The following is a 17,588-nucleotide window of genomic DNA, read 5'->3' on the forward strand; positions in this document are numbered from 1 at the left end:
TGTTCATTGGTGTACTATTATCTGCAAGCACTCACTTAGACGGAACACGAACTATTTGCTAAACAAACAGCAGAAAAAAGCGAGCAGCGGGTATCGAAATGAACAGCCACAGGGCCGAAAGCAGTCGCTCGGCTGGGGGCGGGGCGAAGCGAGGGCAGCGGCGACGGCTATTGGTCGGTTCGGGCTTGAAGGCATTCCAAAATCTGGAATGTCTCCGCGTAGCTCCGTCGACCCGAATGTCATCTGAACCGAATGCCGTTGGAAAACTTCGTGTAACAGCGTTGGTTTGGCATTCGAGTCGGATGACATTCGGTTGGAAGGCATTCGAAACGCCCGTGTAGCAAGGGTATTAAAGCATTCTGTTCGACGTACGGCAAAGCCTTTATATGTTTGTTATTTTTTTTTTTTGCAGCAGAAATTTTTGTTCGGCAACAGATCTATGACCTAGCCGTTTCGTTACTCTCGTTTTCTGTAAAGCGTTTTGTTTGACGATCGGGTCTCCTTTTGTATAGATTTGTGACCGAGGCCTTTTATTATTTTTCTTGGTTCTTTCTGAAAATGTTTTTCTTCCACAAGCCACCCTCTTCATATATCTGCGACCGAATTCTCTTATTTTTCTTCTTGCTTAATTCCTTCTGCACGAAGAAAAAAAAAACGTATCTCGTCCCTCCCGCATCCACTCTACATAAATCCCCCAAATTACGTCGCATACACGCGCTTCGGTGTCTTTGCGCAAGTGCACAAAGAATGTGTTCGCACCGAGCAGCTGTTTTACAGCCAATGCGGCACTTATCTTCCGTAGTCAGGAATGTGGCTGTCGCGAATAACGCCACAAAATAACGGTGCGCTCGATGCCTCGCGATAGCATCGACTCTGGCGAAGGGAGAGTATTTTTTTCGGTCAAGCGCAACCACGAGGCCGGTCTTTCGTCCTTGGCTCGGCGCCGTCAACCGCTGTCAAGGTTGACCGCTTCCTCCTTCGGCGAACTGCGTCCGCGCAGCGACGCGATCGTGTGGCGTGCACTCTTTGGTCGAGATATTGGCGCGTTAGGTTCTTTAGTAACTTATGAAGCCGCCGCACAGTGCGGACGAAGAGAGATGGACATTCTTGTTTCGGTTAAACAGAATAGGACGATGGCAGAATCAATAGCGATAAAAAAAAAAGAGACGAAACAGCGTTGTTTCGTTTGAAACGAAAATGAAAAGTTCATTTGAGAGAGCTGCAGAGTACTCTGAATTCAGGGGCGTCGTTTGCATCATAACTGTCCCGAACACCAGTGGGTCTTACCCACGCGTGAGCGTGGGTAAGACCCAGGGTCCTATCTCTCACCCCTTCCTATCTGTCACCCCTTCCCTCTCACGTTCCTATTTCTCACCCCTTCCCTCACATTTCAGTGTCCGCTCAGAATGAGAGGTTTGCCGCGCCTTTCCTTTCTTCATAACTTCCTCCTCCGTCTGTTAAATATCGGAAAATGAAAATTGGTGTCTGAGGAAAAGAAATGCGCAGTATCTGTCCCACATATCTCGGCGGACACCCGAACTGCGCCGTAAGGGAAGGGATGAAGGAGGGAGCGAAAGAAGAAAGGAAGAAAGAAGCGCCGTAGTGGAGGTCTCCAGAATAATTTCGATCACATGGGGATCTTTAGCATGCACTGACATCGCATGGCACACGGGCGCCTTTTGCGTTTCGCCTCCATCGAAACGCGCCCGCCGCGGTTCGGTTCGAACCAGGGTACTCCGTCTCGGTAGACGAGCGCCTTAACCACTGAGCCACCGTGGCGGGTAAAATACCGGCTCCAACTAATGTTTCCGGGCGAAACGCAAAATGCGCCTATGTGCTGTGCGATATCAGCTCACGTTAAAGATCCCCTGATGTCAAAAATTATTCCGGGGCCTTTCACTGCTGCAGCCCTTCCTCTCTTTCTTCGTTACTCACTCACTCCCTCCTTCCTTTCTTCACGGCGTGGTTGAGGTGCCCACCGAGAAATGAGAGAGTTGCGACACTTTTAATTCCTGAAAATCACTTTTTTAATGTTTTAATTTCGGTGGAGGCGAAACGCAAATGCGCCCGATCGTTGCGCGATGTCAGCGCATGCACATTAATATCCCCATGTGGTCGAAATTATTCCTTAGCCCTTCACTACGACACCGTTTTCTTTCAATGCTACCTTTCTCCCTTCCCTTACGGCGAGGTTCGTAAATACAGTGACTGCGCGAAGGGTGAAGCGAGTAGTGAAAGCACGTAGTAGATTCGCATGTTCTCATGGAGAGCACTGTGTGCACATGACATGTTGAATGTCAGTTTCGCACGTCTTATATAACTGCTGCGAATAACAATGTTCTTCCTTTGTCTTGTAGAGGAGGAAATGCCCTTCAATTTTTCGGTTTTTAAAGATTCATTGTGAAGTTCATTTTCAAGGTCTACAAGTCGCTGAGTTACTGCTCTTCGCGTTACCTTTTCCGGGAAAAGTAATTCTATGGTAAACCAAAGACCAGAGCAAAATGTGCAGTGCGAATATAAAGTGCTGTTCGGTTATCTGTTCCTCACACCACATGTTCCTCCTAAATCCGTCAACAGCTTTTCATTTCCGATAGCATGTCATTAACTAAAGCTCGTTCTGTAATCCACATTCTCCACTTTGTGTCTCTCAACCTTTCCGTCGATCATATTTCTTTCCTCAGTTCGCTGTACTGTTTTACTGTGAAGGCAAGAACAAAATGCATGATGGTCATTCGCGTTTTATTTGATTCGCGTTTTCTGAGACTCAGCGTGACGTTCTGTTTGTATATGGCAACCATTCACTCTTCTAGTTTGACGAAAAACGGTACTAGACGTTGTGCGGAGGCTCTGTACGAAAAACGTCCTTTATTTCAAAAGTATCGTACATGGCCAGCGCGCCACATTGCGGGCGTGCTTATAGCACAGAGAATGGATGATGTGAGAAAGCGCATATTTACACAACATGAGAATGCTGAGCGTCACGTGACTGTGTCTGGATGGCCATGCATAATATTCTCCAAGGGGGCGATGAAGTGAACGCTTAAAGAAATAGCGTTGGGACCTCATGAGCATGGGGGGCCACATTTCGAGCAAAAGTTTGTCAATATCTAAGGGCAGCCCCGCATTTAACCTGATGTCTTTTGTAAGAAGCACCGTTAAATCGATGTTTGATGTCAGAGCTGTAGTAATCTCAGTTTCGTTATTTGGTCATAGAAAGAGGTAATATCCCCCCCCCCTCGCCCCTCTGCCATAACTGGGCTTGTTTTTCTTTATAAACCTCTCTTTTAGTTGGAAACCGTGGTTATTATGCAAGTCTTTGCCGAGTTAGATAATTGTTATTTTCAGAAAGTTATAAAAGTTGCTTGTTGCTGGTATTGTCGAAAACTTGAATACTGCTGCTGCAGCTTCGAATACTTTTCTTTTTGTTCAATGGAGACAATGACTTTGACTCGTCCATGCATGGCACATCCAGAAACAGTCATGCATGCATGATGTACAAGGCTCTGTCGACAATGCAGTCGTAGCGATGCTGGGAAACCTCAGTTAGGCGGGCATGATGTCGGCGAGTTTCAACAAGTAGCACGCCGATATAGGTGCATATTGACGTACCTTAAGTCGTGCTATTGCATAGAAGGCAGCGTGAGAAATTTCCTCGCTTCTGGCTCGTCTGCTTATACGTACTCTAGTTCCTTCCGCAAAACCCTCCGGAAAAGCGCAACATTATGGACACGCCAAATGGCAAGGTCACGAGATATTCACTTTTCTCTGGACTTTTCGTTGGGCAGCCTCCGAAATGAAGGGCAGTTCTTTAGTGTTGATGGAAACGCCTTGGTTTAGGTTGGAATTCGAGAAGTGGAAGCCGGTTCGAAGCCGGTTCGTTCTTAGCATGCGTCAACGGAATGAGCCGTCGCCGACACTTCTCTCAGTTACATCATCCAAAGTAGAGAAACGTTACCCTCACTTTAACTCCAATTAAAATCTTAAAATAACCCTGATCACCGCTTGAAACGGGCTCAAATCAGCCTAACAAAGTTCGCGGCACAGCTAGCTCAGATTTCGCGCGATAATGGCTGCCGGTGTGCCAAGTCATGGCCGGATTCGGACACGCGCGCGTCTTCTTCAGACCGGCCGTGGCCAAGTACAGCATTTCGCTTGAAACGACTGCAGCGTAGGCGCAGCACGGTGGCGATGACGTGTTCGTTTCGCAGCGGACGAAGGTGGGGGAGGAACGGGGGCAGCGCTCAGCCGTGGCGAGTGGCGTTCTGCTGCGCCGAAGTCCTGCGGTTGCGACCCAGCAGGAAGTAGCTGGTAGAAGCCGGGATTGGGCTCGACACGTGGTGCACGGTGGGGGTGTTCAGCAGGAAAGTCTGGTACGAGGTCTGGAACGGACTGCTGGCCACCACGTGAGTAGCGCTGCTGCCGAACGTGTCCTCGAGGTCCTCGTTCTCGTCGTCGACGCCGGCGTAGTACGGGTCCTTGTCTGCACGGTCGCCAAAGTGATATCGGAGCGTTTAGAGCGCGCGTGACCTTACGTGCATGCGCTGCGTTGCATGCAAGGGCTCCAAGGGCAAGGGCATGCAAGTGCATGCAAGGGCTAACGTCGTTGCACTATACAGCATTCCTTGAATCACAAATGATTGTTTCGTTTGGATGCATATCGCGGACGCAAGAAAATAGAAGCAAAAAAAAAAACTTGAAGAAGCCTGTCTGATGTAAGAGGGAGAAGCGATATAGCACAGATATGACTAGAAAGAGAGAAGAAGGTAGAAAAGAAAGAAATATAGATGCACTGTACGTATGGCGGCGCTTACAGCAAAAAAGACAAAGCGAAACGAGCCGCGCTTGGCATGAAAAAAAAAGTTTAAACTAAAAGTAGGTAAAACCGAAGAAAGCTTTGATGCGTGACAACGGCAGCGGCAGTGTCAAACGGAAGTCTAAAGCGCAGGCACTGAAGTCAAACCCGCAAGATGCGCCTGGCCTTATCTTTACTAGGCGCAGTGGGAAATGGCAAAAGTAAAGACAAGATAACCGGTCAAAAGACTACTGAGTTACGTTTGGAGCCCGACAGGGGACGGCTGTCTAGTCCAAAGAAGGGATAGTGCCGAGCCTTCACACGGAGGGAGCTTACCTATGCCATCCTTCGTGTGTACTCACTGACTTCATTGCTTCAGTTCTTACATAGTACGTATAATCATGATTATCATGAAATACAACTAGGCGTTACAACAAGGTGATATGTTTTGAAATCATCCAGTTGTCTCTCTTGGCGTCAGAAGTGAATGCTCTTGCAGAATAAAGCAAGAATATTTGGCTGTTATAGGAGCAGGTTCACGTATCGGTAGAAGTGGTTCGCTGGCGCCGAACATGTGTTACACTTACCGCATAGACCACTGTAGGTGTTGGCGGCTGGGACGAGGCCTGGCCTGCACGTGGCGACTGGAGACTGCTCGTACATGGATCCACCGATGATGTTACCACTGCGGTCAGCAAACGTGAAAAGCTCAGTGTGAGACAGATACACAGCGCGTATTTCCTCAAATGTATGCTCATTTGAGTGATTTATAGCAGGTACAGTGTTATTCAATGAACATAGGTTATCTAACGTCTGTTGATTCAATTATGCGCTGCTATTCAACGCTGCTTACACTATGTCTATCTTTTCTTCCCTGAAAACAAAACATGGTCCACATAATTCGCTGGCTCGCCCTCACTGCGTTTCATGAACTGGGAGAAGCTGATTTATTCACAAGCACTTCACAGGCAACTTTGCAGTCTACCATCCCTGTAACATTGTCGGGTGCGGCTTGGAGAAAAAATGATAAAAAATTGCAGTTGAAATTTCTTTGCATTTAAAATTTACAAAACTCATGGGGCAGTTAAAGATGTTAACAAGGCCAAGACATAAAACATTACGCGCAGTGTTTCTTTCATGCACTTGTCTTGGGTAACCTTTTGTGAACTTTAAGGGAAATAAAAATTCAGTTGCACTGACTTTTCAACTAGCTTACCAAAGAGCTCTGCTTAACAATATAACAAACTCTCCCTTTCATTCTGAACACACAAAAAAAAAATACATATGGTACCTATGTATTCGCGACTAAAACGATATTGAAATTGCCTTGAAAAGTGGAAGTTCGTCAGTCCTGCTCCTAGCTGTCTGTTAACGGCTCTCAAAACTCCTAGCATGCTGCTCACAGTACTAGCGACAAGCCCAGTGATGACCGGTCGTATCGGCAGGGTGTAATCATCACTTGAAGAAACGCAAATGCGCGACAACGAACTGTGGGTACACGGGTGAAAAAGCGTGCTTGGTCATTGTGTTGACCAAATACGAGGCGGCACGTGTCCGCCAGCTGCAGGGTCTAGACAAGGCGCGATATCAGGCGTGCGCCGGTCTCGGGGCGAGGGCTGCCGAGATAAGGCGCGGCCACTCACCCGGGTCCGTAGTTGCAGACGTAGATCTTGGTCAGGCCCCTGACACTCTGGCGATAGTAGGCGTATCCACAGCCCACCTTGTTTGTGTTGGCCCAGACGAGCTATAAAGAGGAAGTGAAAGGGAATATTGAGATAATAGCCGCTACTGCCCTGATCACAGTATACCACTCGGGCGCCGAGTTACTGCCGCATTATAGTTATCGTCGTCTTGTTGCTTTCAATGAGATAAGACAGATACGTCTGTTGCCGGCCGACGCAAGTAGATTAGTTTCTTCGCCACGAGAAGGCCATTAGCCGAGTCCCGAGAGTGGAATTTGGTGCTCATGGAAAACCCCAACGTTGAAAAACCCAAGTTGTAACTTCCTTCCTTAGTTTTATTTTTTGCCAGACAAAACTGAAATCAGGTGATAAATAGGTTTGTAACAAAGAAGATCAACGTTCATTCGGCTTTCTCCTGTTTCACTTCAAACATGCAATCGTAAACACCCTACAAACATTCGTGTGGAGTAAGAGTGCTCAAATTGTTTTGTTGGCTCCATCGTAGAGCGTTATGTTGTTTTCTCTTATTTTTCCTCTCTAATATGCGCTGCTCCTTAAATCTGACAGAAGTGTAGGCCAGGTCGTCCCCACTATTTTTGTTCGAACATTGTGAAGTTTTGATGCATACGATAAAAATTATATTATGAGAAGCGTATTAGATGTGTCGCGTATTTTAGACGTTTGATTTATTTGTTCGGAGGCATCTTTATTTTGTATTAAACGCCCGAACCCTTACATATAGATGACCCTTCAAGCGTTTGCACTCTAGGATGTCTGCTACCGGTTATGTGCAGTCCATCCAATGGCCATTTTGTATAACCGCGCGCTGTTAACTCGGTGTGCCTTACAGTTCTCAGCCACTGTGATAAAGTAGTAATTTTTTTTGTAATTAGGGGACATTTGATATTACCGCGAATAGCTCGATTGACTAGCCAGTACAGAGGACGAGTTTCAGTTCGAACTATCCTCCTTTCACAAGGAATCCTCGTGCTGACGATTCAACTTCTTTATATAGCGAATCATAATCGCGCTTAGTTTGTCTCACCGTTTGAAAATAAAATAAGCAGAATTGAAGCATCATAACTTTGCAAATAATGTGAGCAAGTCATGGCTGCAGTGAAAACACTTGCGAACGATATCTATTAGGTGGCGGTACTCAAGTTTTTCACACGCTTTCTCTGAACGCATTCGAACAATATAATGAAATTTCATGCCTGTACGGTCGCGGCTGAACGTATTCCATAAATCTGGATATGGTTTTGCGTACTCGTATTTGTATGTATTTTTGTATGTATTTGTTCTAAAGGCCGTAGTGCGAGGCGAGTGGAAGCGTGCACTATACCTGTGTGAAATGTCCGAGCTTCTTGCTGAACCGGAAGGGGCTGATGGAGGCCGACTTGAAGTGGAACTCGGTGGCTTCGTTATACCAGGCGTAGACCTGAGAGTCCCAGTCCGGCTCGTCGTGCAGGTCATCCTCGAAGTCGTACGTCCACACCAGGGCTACGTTCTGACCCACGTGGAAGCGACCTGCGCGGTAGTTTTGAACCAAAAGCAGAGGGCATCTTGTTACCGTGTTTGCTTGTTCTAATATACCAGAGGAACATTCTGCGAGAGGTCAATTGAGGCGACGCTTTGAGTCTTGTGGCCACACGAAAGCACTTGGCCCTTTAAAGTTCCATGAATAATTTCATTACGTATGTATAGATTCGGCTTAAATATATCCTGTTAAGATCGCCCTTACTGAGCGAACCCTGATGTACAGCCTTTGTCAAAAGTTTGGAGCCCAGGGGGTTTGCGTCTGAGCCACACTGTCTGGTTCGTAATGCATCTCCAGCGCTCGAAATTTCCTGAAGGTAAAAACATTTCTGGTCCGGCCTCCTCCAATGGGTAGGACTACCACGAATGCTTCAGGAGTCCCACTACATGGCTTAGAAGCAAACCCTCTGGGCTGTAAACTTTTGACAAAGACTGTACATTACGTACACAGAGCTAAGTATTAAAATAATGTGCGCGAAATTAAGCCGGGGCTTTCCATTACGACAATTCCCTCTCTTCACTTAAGGGAGACAGATACCACGCCTTTTATTTCCTCATAACCGAACCTCCCACCACTGCCACATGTTGCATTGGGTGCGCAGACTTTTGCGATCGCTGCTAGCATTTTTCCATCGTTCCTTGATTATCTTCTCACCGGAGTTAAGATCTGACATGGGAAGCGTTCATATGCGATTTCTCTACTGAGATTGGTCGTTTTGCTGCATATAGCAAATTGCCCATGCTCAGAGTCGCGCTGTGACTGACTGAGCACTTAACTACAATTGTTAACGACGAACCTTCAGTTGGCAAGTGGCCAAGCAGGTTGGCCAAGATATCTTGTTTCAGTTGGCCAAGATATGTTGTTTACCCATATATAGACTATATAAGGTTTCTTTCTTCTAATCCTTCCATTTTTTTTTACTCCTGTACTTTTGTTCTCAATGTTTTCGTCCTCTGTCTCTAGCATCTTTCAATATTGTTCATATATATAGCCCTGTTTTGATCTATGTATTGTTTTTTTTTTCACTGTGCCACCCCCTCTGTAATGCGAAAGCCCTGAGGGTAAAATAAATGAAATGAAATGAAATGAAATGAAATGAAATGAAAGTATACCTTACAAATTTTGCGCGCAGATGTCTCGTTTAAGACACGTATATGTACCAGCTGTCTGTATGAGTTGTTTGCAAGCATTGTGACCTATGTAAAGAGTCGAAAGTGTTATATTACAGTAGTTCAGGCCTCCGACACAATGCAAAAATTTTAATTCACGTCTATAGACGTGAAAGTATACTTTACACGACAGCGCCTGGTCCAGCTAATTGAGATCATAGCTCACGTTACTAAAGTTCGCTGTTAATTCAAAGCAGAGACCTCAAGCTTAATCCTACGCCCCGTGGATTGTACCTCTTCATTAGCGCTGGGTGGAATTTTAGGGAACAAGAATGAGAAAAAAAGAAGTTGGCAACGGGTTACGGAGCTTTTCTTTATGGCGTCCTTTTTTCTAAACTACGCGTCAGCATCGCTAAAGATTAACTTGCCCGATTTCTTGACTGGCTTGGGGTACATCACACTCACACTTGGAAAAAATTTTAAAAAATTACGAAAGCACTCGAAAAGCACGAAATTGCAGCGAAAAAGTCCTCTATCCTTTGTTCTTAGTGTCTTTTTGTCGTATAGAAAAGGGCACTCACTGACGCTCCTCTCCTTGTCGTGGCCGTCTGTGCACTGGTCGGCCCAGCGTTGAGCGATCGTCGCCAACTCGTCGTCCCAGCTCTGAAACAAATCACACTCGCTGATTGGTACAGGCAACTACATGGTTTCGCAAATATATAATTACACTGCCGATATATGCAGCCGCATCTCTCACTGTACCCCAGAAGGAATGGCTGCGCAAGAAGATTGACGTGCTGAAGGTGAAGGACTGTCTGTGTTCCCTTTCGTTATATGCGCTACTACGCACTTTGCTGCATGCGTTGACATACGTAGCAGCGTGAAGCATGTCGCGAAAGCTGTTCATTATATGCATTGTTATAATGCACCCTGATTCATTTCAGTGAGTTTTTTTTTTTGTTTCTGTGCGGAGTTGCGCTCACAATCGCGAAGCCTTACACGGGGACTTGGGGGACATGTCGAAGCTGCATGACGGAATGCGAACGTGCAGCCTTCTTGTGTAGTTCTTCGGCATTACCTCAGGAAGATCTAAGTTTTGCAAAACGACGTATCGTTTGGTTGTACTGCTTGCACGTCGCTTCGTATATGCTGCTCCTCTTGGCTTGTAAAGCGCTCGGACTTTGGACGAGTGACGTTAATTCCAGGAAATCCAACCTTTTCTTTTATATCAAAATTCACTGCGACTCGTTATCAGCAGTGTGCAGTTTTAGCTCGGTCCAGCCGTGCGACATGCGCCTTAAATGCGGTAACATCTGGAGCTTCCCATGCATCTCCGGCTGTAAGCCGCACACAGAATCGCAAGGAGGTGACCACGAGATGTCGATAGCCAGCAGATGAGTCCTTCCAAAGTACTTTAAGTGTCGCGTCCAACAAACCTTGTCATTCTATATCCTTGTGTTCTCTTTTTTTTTTTGTTTTGTGTGGCTGCACCTCAACAAACAGTAATGTCGCGCAAATGGCTGTTCACTGGACTTAGAACACGATTCGCAAATTAGACCAGTATGTATGATTCTTCTAAACATCGTCCCTATATTGCTCAGTAATTTATGGGGTCATTTGGACATCTATGCTTGCAAACACAGCAAAGACAATGAAACGCTCTTCGAACTAGTCCTGTGTTGTCAATGTTTTTCTGCGCTTTCTTAACTACGGATGGTTTTATCCAGCTGCTCGCGCCCAGACTTGAAATTCTCACTGCTAGGCGCTTCTTTTCTGGAAGTGTTTTTTTTTTTTTTTTAGCTGGTATCATGCGAAATGCGAGGGTGGCGAAAAACAACACAAAATATGATGAGACATAATGAACACTGGAAAGACCTCGCCACCCGTACAGTCGACAGCGTCAGCAAGCAGTTCACTGTACAAAGCAAGTAGTTCACCATACACAGAGCAAGCAATTCACTGTACACAGAGCATATTTAACAGATGATTACGCGTAACCAGTTTCACTTAGATAAAAGTAACAGCATCTTGAACGGGTTCTCTGAGAACTTCGCCTCCCGTTAACGTTGCAGCCGGCAAGAACCGCTGCTTTCGAGCTGGGAACGAGTGCGGCGATAATCGCGCACTGGAGGTTCGCGGACGGCCGCGCGGCAACAGATGTGGGTTACCGATTACGAGGGTGAAAGTCCACGCGAAACCGGTTTCCTCGAGTCGTGAAACGAAAGCATGCCCCGAAGCACCCGGTGCACCCAAGCCACCGCTGGTTGTCCAGCGCACTACGTCAGGACGGGAAAACGGTATGCGCCACCACGCCGACGACGTGGTTTGCCCGCCGGGAACTTGTTGTCTCGAAGCCGAAATAAAAGCTGGCCTCGACAAAAGGTTGCGCGTGATTTCACCCAACCTACGCTTAGTGCATGCGTAGTTTCGGATTGCATAACCCCGTGCGTGCGTGCTCGCGCTTTTGCTGACTATTCCGTGTTGTCGAACGACGCGTTTAGTTTCCAAAGCAGGGAGAATTGGATTGCGCGCGTAAATAAATGTTCGCTTCATTTCCGTGCCGCCTCTGAAGTCATAGCGCCTTGGGTTAGCCGCATCGCTTTTCGCAGCTGGTACAGTTTGCCGTTTCAATGGCGTCCCCTGCGTCGGTACGTTGTTCCTGTTTTAGATTTCCTTTTCAGTTAGGCAGATTGCCTGTGCCAAATATTTGTGTCATTGTTTGTGACAACTGGCGACTTTCGCAGTAGTACTGCTCAGCAGGTACTGCTAACTATATAAAAAAATTCATTTATGCGTATGAAGCCAACCTCTTGCGATTCAATTTACCATGCTGCATCAGGATTTTCATCTTTCTTGACTTTTGTCGCATTGACATGACTTTTTAGATTGGTGGATATGGAGAGAGATGTGCGTTTTCCGTTGCCAAGCGCCGACAGAATGAATGAACTAAAGAAAATAGAGAAGCTTTAAACTCCCTTTTTTGAACAATAAGGCGTGAAGCAGATCTTTTTTGGGGGGAGCAAAGGGGGGAGTAAACTTTTCGGAATGTGACGGCCGTGACGACCGTGTCAAGGTCGGCGTGACGGGCGAGCAACCCCTTTAGAACCGCGGGCGGCCGGTTCCAAGCCCACGGTGGATATGTCAGTCGGCCTTCTTGACGCAGGTCCAAGAAAACAAGCTCTCTTCCGCGTGGAGCTTTAGGTTGGATGCCAAAAGCGTGAATACAGGCGCGCCCCGGGCGCGGCGTATATTTAGCGTATGTTCTGCACCTGTTTAGCGTATTTAGAGTATATTTAGCGGCCATGGGCGGGTTCCTTCATACTTTCATCATTCCCCGAGAGAACATGCCTCTGCCTGCCCGTGGAGTGAAGAAAGCGTCCTTGCTGTTTTCATGGGAGAAGATCACGGCCCTGAAGGAGCCTGCCGGCTCTAGCGAACCGAAGCGCGTCGCCGGCGCTGCCTGCGGCGCCGCTATTTTCTTACAGCACACATGTCATCCACACCTGCTGAGCCTAGACAGATGCGCTCGGCGCCAAGAAAGGCGGCGAGCTAACTGCGTCTCGTACGGGTGCCCCTTTGACGTAGCGCGCACGTATGTCGATACGTATGTGGGTTAAAGACCTGCAACTGCAGCCTGGGTTATTATATACGGTGCACGGGAACTCCGTTGTACAGCTTCATAGACTTCGCCGCCCGCAACCGTAGCGTGCGTTGCGTTGGGACACCGCAGAGTATGTTATAGCGGGACAATCTTTAGGGCCAAGCAACCCTGAGCTACCATGTGTCACGTGTTGGCGGCTTTCCCGCCAGTCTGTACCCTGCCACCAGCAATAAAGGACGTAACATATAATTGGCGACGAGGTAAAAATGGCAACTGCGCTGGGCACGATTGGGGAATTCGTTCCAACAGAGGCGACGTCTTGGCCCTTGTATTTGGAGCGCCTCGAATTTTTCTTTCAAGCAAACGACATCGACGGTAACGAGAAGAAGCGAGCAACGCTCTGCAGCGTTTGCGGCCCAGCAACGTATGCCATCGTTCGCTCCCTTTGTTCTCCGGATGCGCCGTCGGCCGTGGCCTACGATGAGATCGTCAGGCGTCTCTCAAACCACTTCTCGCCGCGACCGTCGGTGACAGTACAGCGTTTCAAGTTTGGCACACGTCAACAGCAGCCCGGTGAGTCAATTGCCGACTACATCGCAGAATTGCGACGTCTCTCGGAACACTGCGATTTCGGTGCGTCGCTCGATGACATGTTGCGCGACCGGCTAGTGTGCGGGGTGCGAAGCGAGACCCTTCAGCGTCGGTTGCTGGCGGAGCCGGAGCTTACGTTTGCTACAGCTCGGGAGAAAGCCATTGCAATGGAATCTGCGCAGCGACAGACCGAGCAAATTCGCGGCAGTGCCGCATCGTGTGAAGTTGGCAGCGTGAGCGGGCAGCGTTTCGACCCGTGTGTTGCGAAGGTCTCTGCGCCAGTGACAGCCAAGGAGGGTACCCATAAGCAGGCTGGTTCGCCTGGGAGCACAAGCGTATGTTTCCGCTGCAAGGGTGCGCATTCGCCAAGCAGTTGCCCATTCATGAATATGCAGTGCCACTTCTGCAAGCAACGAGGGCACATAGTGAGAGCATGCAGGAGGAAGGCGGCAGCTCGCGCTTCGGCTGAACCCAACTCTCAGAACAAAAAACGGGCCAGTGGAGGCCGTCACAAGAATGCTGCGTCGGACGTTTACGACGTGTTCGTGCTGTCTGGTGAAGAGCCAGCCGTGAGAGTGGAAGTGCGCGTCAACGGAAGTCCCCTAGAGATGGAGGTGGACTCTGGTGCAGTGTGTTCAGTCATCAACGACCGGACTATGCAGAAGCTGCGAATAGCGAAAAGGGCGTTGCGCCCAAGTAATCTTCATCTCCGAGCTTACAATAACAAGGAACTACGAGTGTTGGGTGAACTGACCGTGAAGGTGGAATTCAAGGGGCAGGAACATCGCCTGCGATTGGTGGTGGTTAAGGGTGCTAGTATCGGACTTCTCGGTCGGGACTGGTTCAAGTCTTTGGGAATAAGTCTGAGTGGTGTTCACAGTGTGTACGAGCCGAGTCGAACTGGCAGTAGGGGAACAACAGCCTTGCTCAAGAAGTATTCTTCAGTCTTTGAGCCTGGACTTGGGACAAGTAAAGGGCCTCCTGTACGCATAGAGGTGAACCCGGCAGCTCCGCCGCGATTTCTGAAGCCACGACAAGTACCGTTTGCATTGAGACCGAAGGTGGACGAAGCACTGGACAAGTTGGTGAGCCAAGGCATTTTCCAGCCTGTGCGGCACTCGAAGTGGGCAACACCTGTCGTTCCAGTTGTCAAAAAAGATGGATCGATAAGGATCTGTGGGGACTACAAGAGCACAGTCAATCGTGTAGTGCAGTGGGAAACGTATCCCCTGCCGACACCGGAGCAGCTGTTTGCCAGGCTGGCAGGTTGCTCGAAGTTTTCAAGGCTAGACCTCGGACAGGCGTATCAACAGAAGACTGTTGATGAAGAAACAGCTGACTTGTTGACGGTTACAACACATCGGGGACTGTTCCGCGTAACCCGTCTTCAATTTGGCGTGGCAGTGGCAGTGGCTATCTTTCAGAGGTACATGGAAGAACTGTTGCATGGAATTGATGGTGTTCTTGTGTTCTTGGATGACATCTTGATCGGTGGAAAGGATGAGGTGCAGCACAATGCTCGTTTACAAGAAGTGCTCAAAAGAATTCATGAAGACGGTCTGCGACTAAAGTTTGACAAATGTCAATTTGGTGTTGAGGAAGTGTGTTACTTGGGATTCCGTGTGAACTCTGCAGGTGTGCAGCCGACAGAAGACAAGGTGCGTGCTATTCACAAGGCCCCAGAGCCGACATGCAAAAAGGAACTTCAAGCCTTTTTAGGAGCTCTGAACTTTTACAACAAGTTTCTTAAAGGAGCAGCTCATGCCTTGGAGCCACTGTACCGGCTGTTGGACAAGGGTCGCGAGTGGCGTTGGATGGAAGCTGAGGCGGAAGCATTTCGCCAGGCGAAAGATCTGCTACAGTCATCACATGTTCTGGTGCACTATGATGTCAACAAACCCCTAGTGCTGGCCTGTGACGCATCCCCGTACGGACTGGGTGCTGTGTTGAGTCATGTGTGCGAAGATGGCAGCGAGAGACCGGTTGCATATGCGTCGAGAACTATGAGTGCGGCAGAACGGAATTATGCCCAGACAGACCGAGAAGCGCTCGCCATCGGCTTTGGCATAAAGAAGTATCATCAGTTTCTATATGGGAGACATTTCAAAATTGTGACAGACCACAAACCCCTCTTAGGACTGTTGCACCATGCCAAGCCCATTCCCCAGGTGCTATCACCACGGATGCTGCGTTGGACCCTCATGTTATCGGCTTATGACTATGAAATTGAGTATCGACCAGCGGAGAAGCTTTCCAATGCTGATGCATTCAGTCGTTTACCACTGAGAGCCAGTAGGGCAGAGGAAGAGGAGCAGCGTCTTTGGGAAGTAGGGATGCTGGAAATGGCGCCGGAAGTAGCATGGAACTCTAGGAAGGTGGCAAGATTCACGTCAAGGGATAAGCTGTTGGCTAGAGTCTGCAATTGGGTGCAGCATGGGTGGCCAGAGGGTAAGCTGCCAGAAGAGTTTGCAGCGTTTGTGAGCCGCAAGCATGAACTGTCGGTGTACCAAGGTTGTTTGCTGTGGGGCAGTCGTGTGGTCATTCCAGAGCCAGCTCGACCGTATGTCATGGACATTCTTCACACAGCTCATCCAGGAATTGTCAAGATGAAGGGGCTTGCCAGAGGAGCCGTGTGGTGGCCAGGAATCGACAGAGATGTTGAGCAGAAGGTGAGAGACTGTGCACGTTGTCAGGAATCCAGGTCTGCGCCAGCAGCTGCAAAGATTCACCCTTGGGAATTCACCAAGCGTCCTTGGACAAGACTACACATCGATTTTGCTGGGCCCTTCCAAGGCAAAGTTTTCCTCATTGTGGTGGACTCTCACTCAAAGTGGTTGGAAGTGTGCCGGATGAATTCCATGTCGACAGCTACAGTTTGTGCGAAGCTTCGTTTCCTTTTTGCTACCCATGGCATTCCAGAAACTGTTGTTTCTGATAATGGCACTGCCTTTTGTTCGGAGGAGTTCAGAGACTTCATGTGCCGGAATCAAATCCGACATGTGACCGTTGCCCCATATCACCCTTCTTCGAATGGTCAAGCAGAACGCATGGTGCGCGAAACCAAGGGAGTACTCAAGCGAATGGTTGGAGGCGATATCGACACACGTCTGGCTAGGTTTCTAATGACCCAGCATATCCTGCCTCATGCTACAACAGGCAAGAGCCCGGCCGAATTGCTAATGGGCAGGAAACTTTCAACTGTGTTAGAGCGTCTGCATCCTGACCTGCAGTCCAGTGTGCAGCAGAAACAAGAGCAGGTGATGCAGCGCCGTAGCCAGGCAGTGCGACTGTTTGATGTGGGGGATCGAGTGTTTGTGCGCAACTATCTCTATGGGCCCAAGTGGTTGCCGGGCATTGTGGATGCTGTCACAGGACCAGTGTCGTACTTGGTCGTCACCAAGGACGGTCGTCGATGGAGACGTCATGTTGACCAACTCAGAAGTCGTTCTGCCAGCTACGCATTGGACAGTTTCGCTTCTGGGATGTGTGAAGAGGAGGAACCGCTGGTTGCTTCCCCGGCAGGGTGTTCCGGGCTTGGCATTCCTTCAAGCCTAGAGGACCCTGGAAGACGGGACCAAGGAGAAAGACTGGAGGAGGCTGCAGCGCCCAGTACCGAATCTGCTTCCTGTGGTGAGGACCGTGAAGCGAGTGCTTCCCTTCAAGTCCAGCGACCACAGCGCCAACGCAGCCGCCCTGCGTATCTGAAGGACTTCGTGACGTAGGGGGGAGGAGTGTTATAGCGGGACAATCTTTAGGGCCAAGCAACCCTGAGCTACCATGTGTCACGTGTTGGCGGCTTTCCCGCCAGTCTGTACCCTGCCACCAGCAATAAAGGACGTAACAGAGTACTTCAGAGTTTCGTCAAAGTGAACTTGTGTACACTTATTTGGTGCGGGGCACGACAGAGCGTATTTGACGCCAGCGCGCATCTGGCCTTAGCGCGTCAAATTTATTTGTCAGTTAACGTCGCTGATGAGAAAACGTAATGGGCAATGTTTGTTTCTTGTTTACAAGGCGGCACACGGTTCAGAGCGACCGGATGCCAACGCAGCCGTCACCGAAAAGGTCTGGGTAGGCGAATTACCTTTTCTAATTGCCGCTTATATCAGAACCTCTTTAATAAATACATATTTACTCCGCTCGCTCTCTTCAGATTTAATATTAAGAAACGTGCTAGCGATAAATCTTTGGTGGTCTAGTCTAGTTAACTAAACGAACCCGTTCCTGTCAGGTACACATTAACTCTTCTGAATGGTAAAGGGAGTAACCCAGCGCG

General features: G+C 48.6%; 2 protein-coding genes across 7 annotated transcripts in view; one reads left to right on the forward strand and one right to left on the reverse strand.

Annotated features, from left to right (window-relative positions):
• LOC149340935 (uncharacterized) overlaps window positions 1-17,588 on the forward strand; it is a 105,326-nt gene that overhangs the window by 10,097 nt on the left and 77,641 nt on the right. For 3 of the 6 annotated variants that reach the window (XR_016283674.1, XR_016283675.1, XM_089549881.1), the window contains exon 1: window positions 11,555-11,768. The exons of the other annotated variants lie outside the window; for them this stretch is intronic. The gene's annotated coding sequence lies outside the window, so the exon portion shown is untranslated. Of the gene's footprint in view, window positions 1-11,554; window positions 11,769-17,588 lie in introns of those variants that run through there. 6 annotated transcript variants of the gene reach the window in all.
• LOC149340936 (venom allergen 3-like) overlaps window positions 2,846-17,588 on the reverse strand; it is a 38,703-nt gene continuing 23,960 nt past the window's right edge. Inside the window, exons 4-8 of the mRNA XM_089549878.1 lie at window positions 9,702-9,783; window positions 7,817-8,001; window positions 6,436-6,536; window positions 5,380-5,477; window positions 2,846-4,480 (exon numbers count right to left, since the gene is read on the reverse strand). Of these exons, the coding sequence (XP_089406004.1) occupies window positions 4,242-4,480; window positions 5,380-5,477; window positions 6,436-6,536; window positions 7,817-8,001; window positions 9,702-9,783 (705 nt within the window). The 3' untranslated portion in view covers window positions 2,846-4,241. The remainder of the gene's footprint in view (window positions 4,481-5,379; window positions 5,478-6,435; window positions 6,537-7,816; window positions 8,002-9,701; window positions 9,784-17,588) is intronic.

This window comes from Amblyomma mixtum, chromosome 6 (assembly GCF_055824585.1).
Source record: "Amblyomma mixtum isolate Tamu chromosome 6, ASM5582458v1, whole genome shotgun sequence".
Taxonomy (NCBI): domain Eukaryota; kingdom Metazoa; phylum Arthropoda; class Arachnida; order Ixodida; family Ixodidae; genus Amblyomma; species Amblyomma mixtum.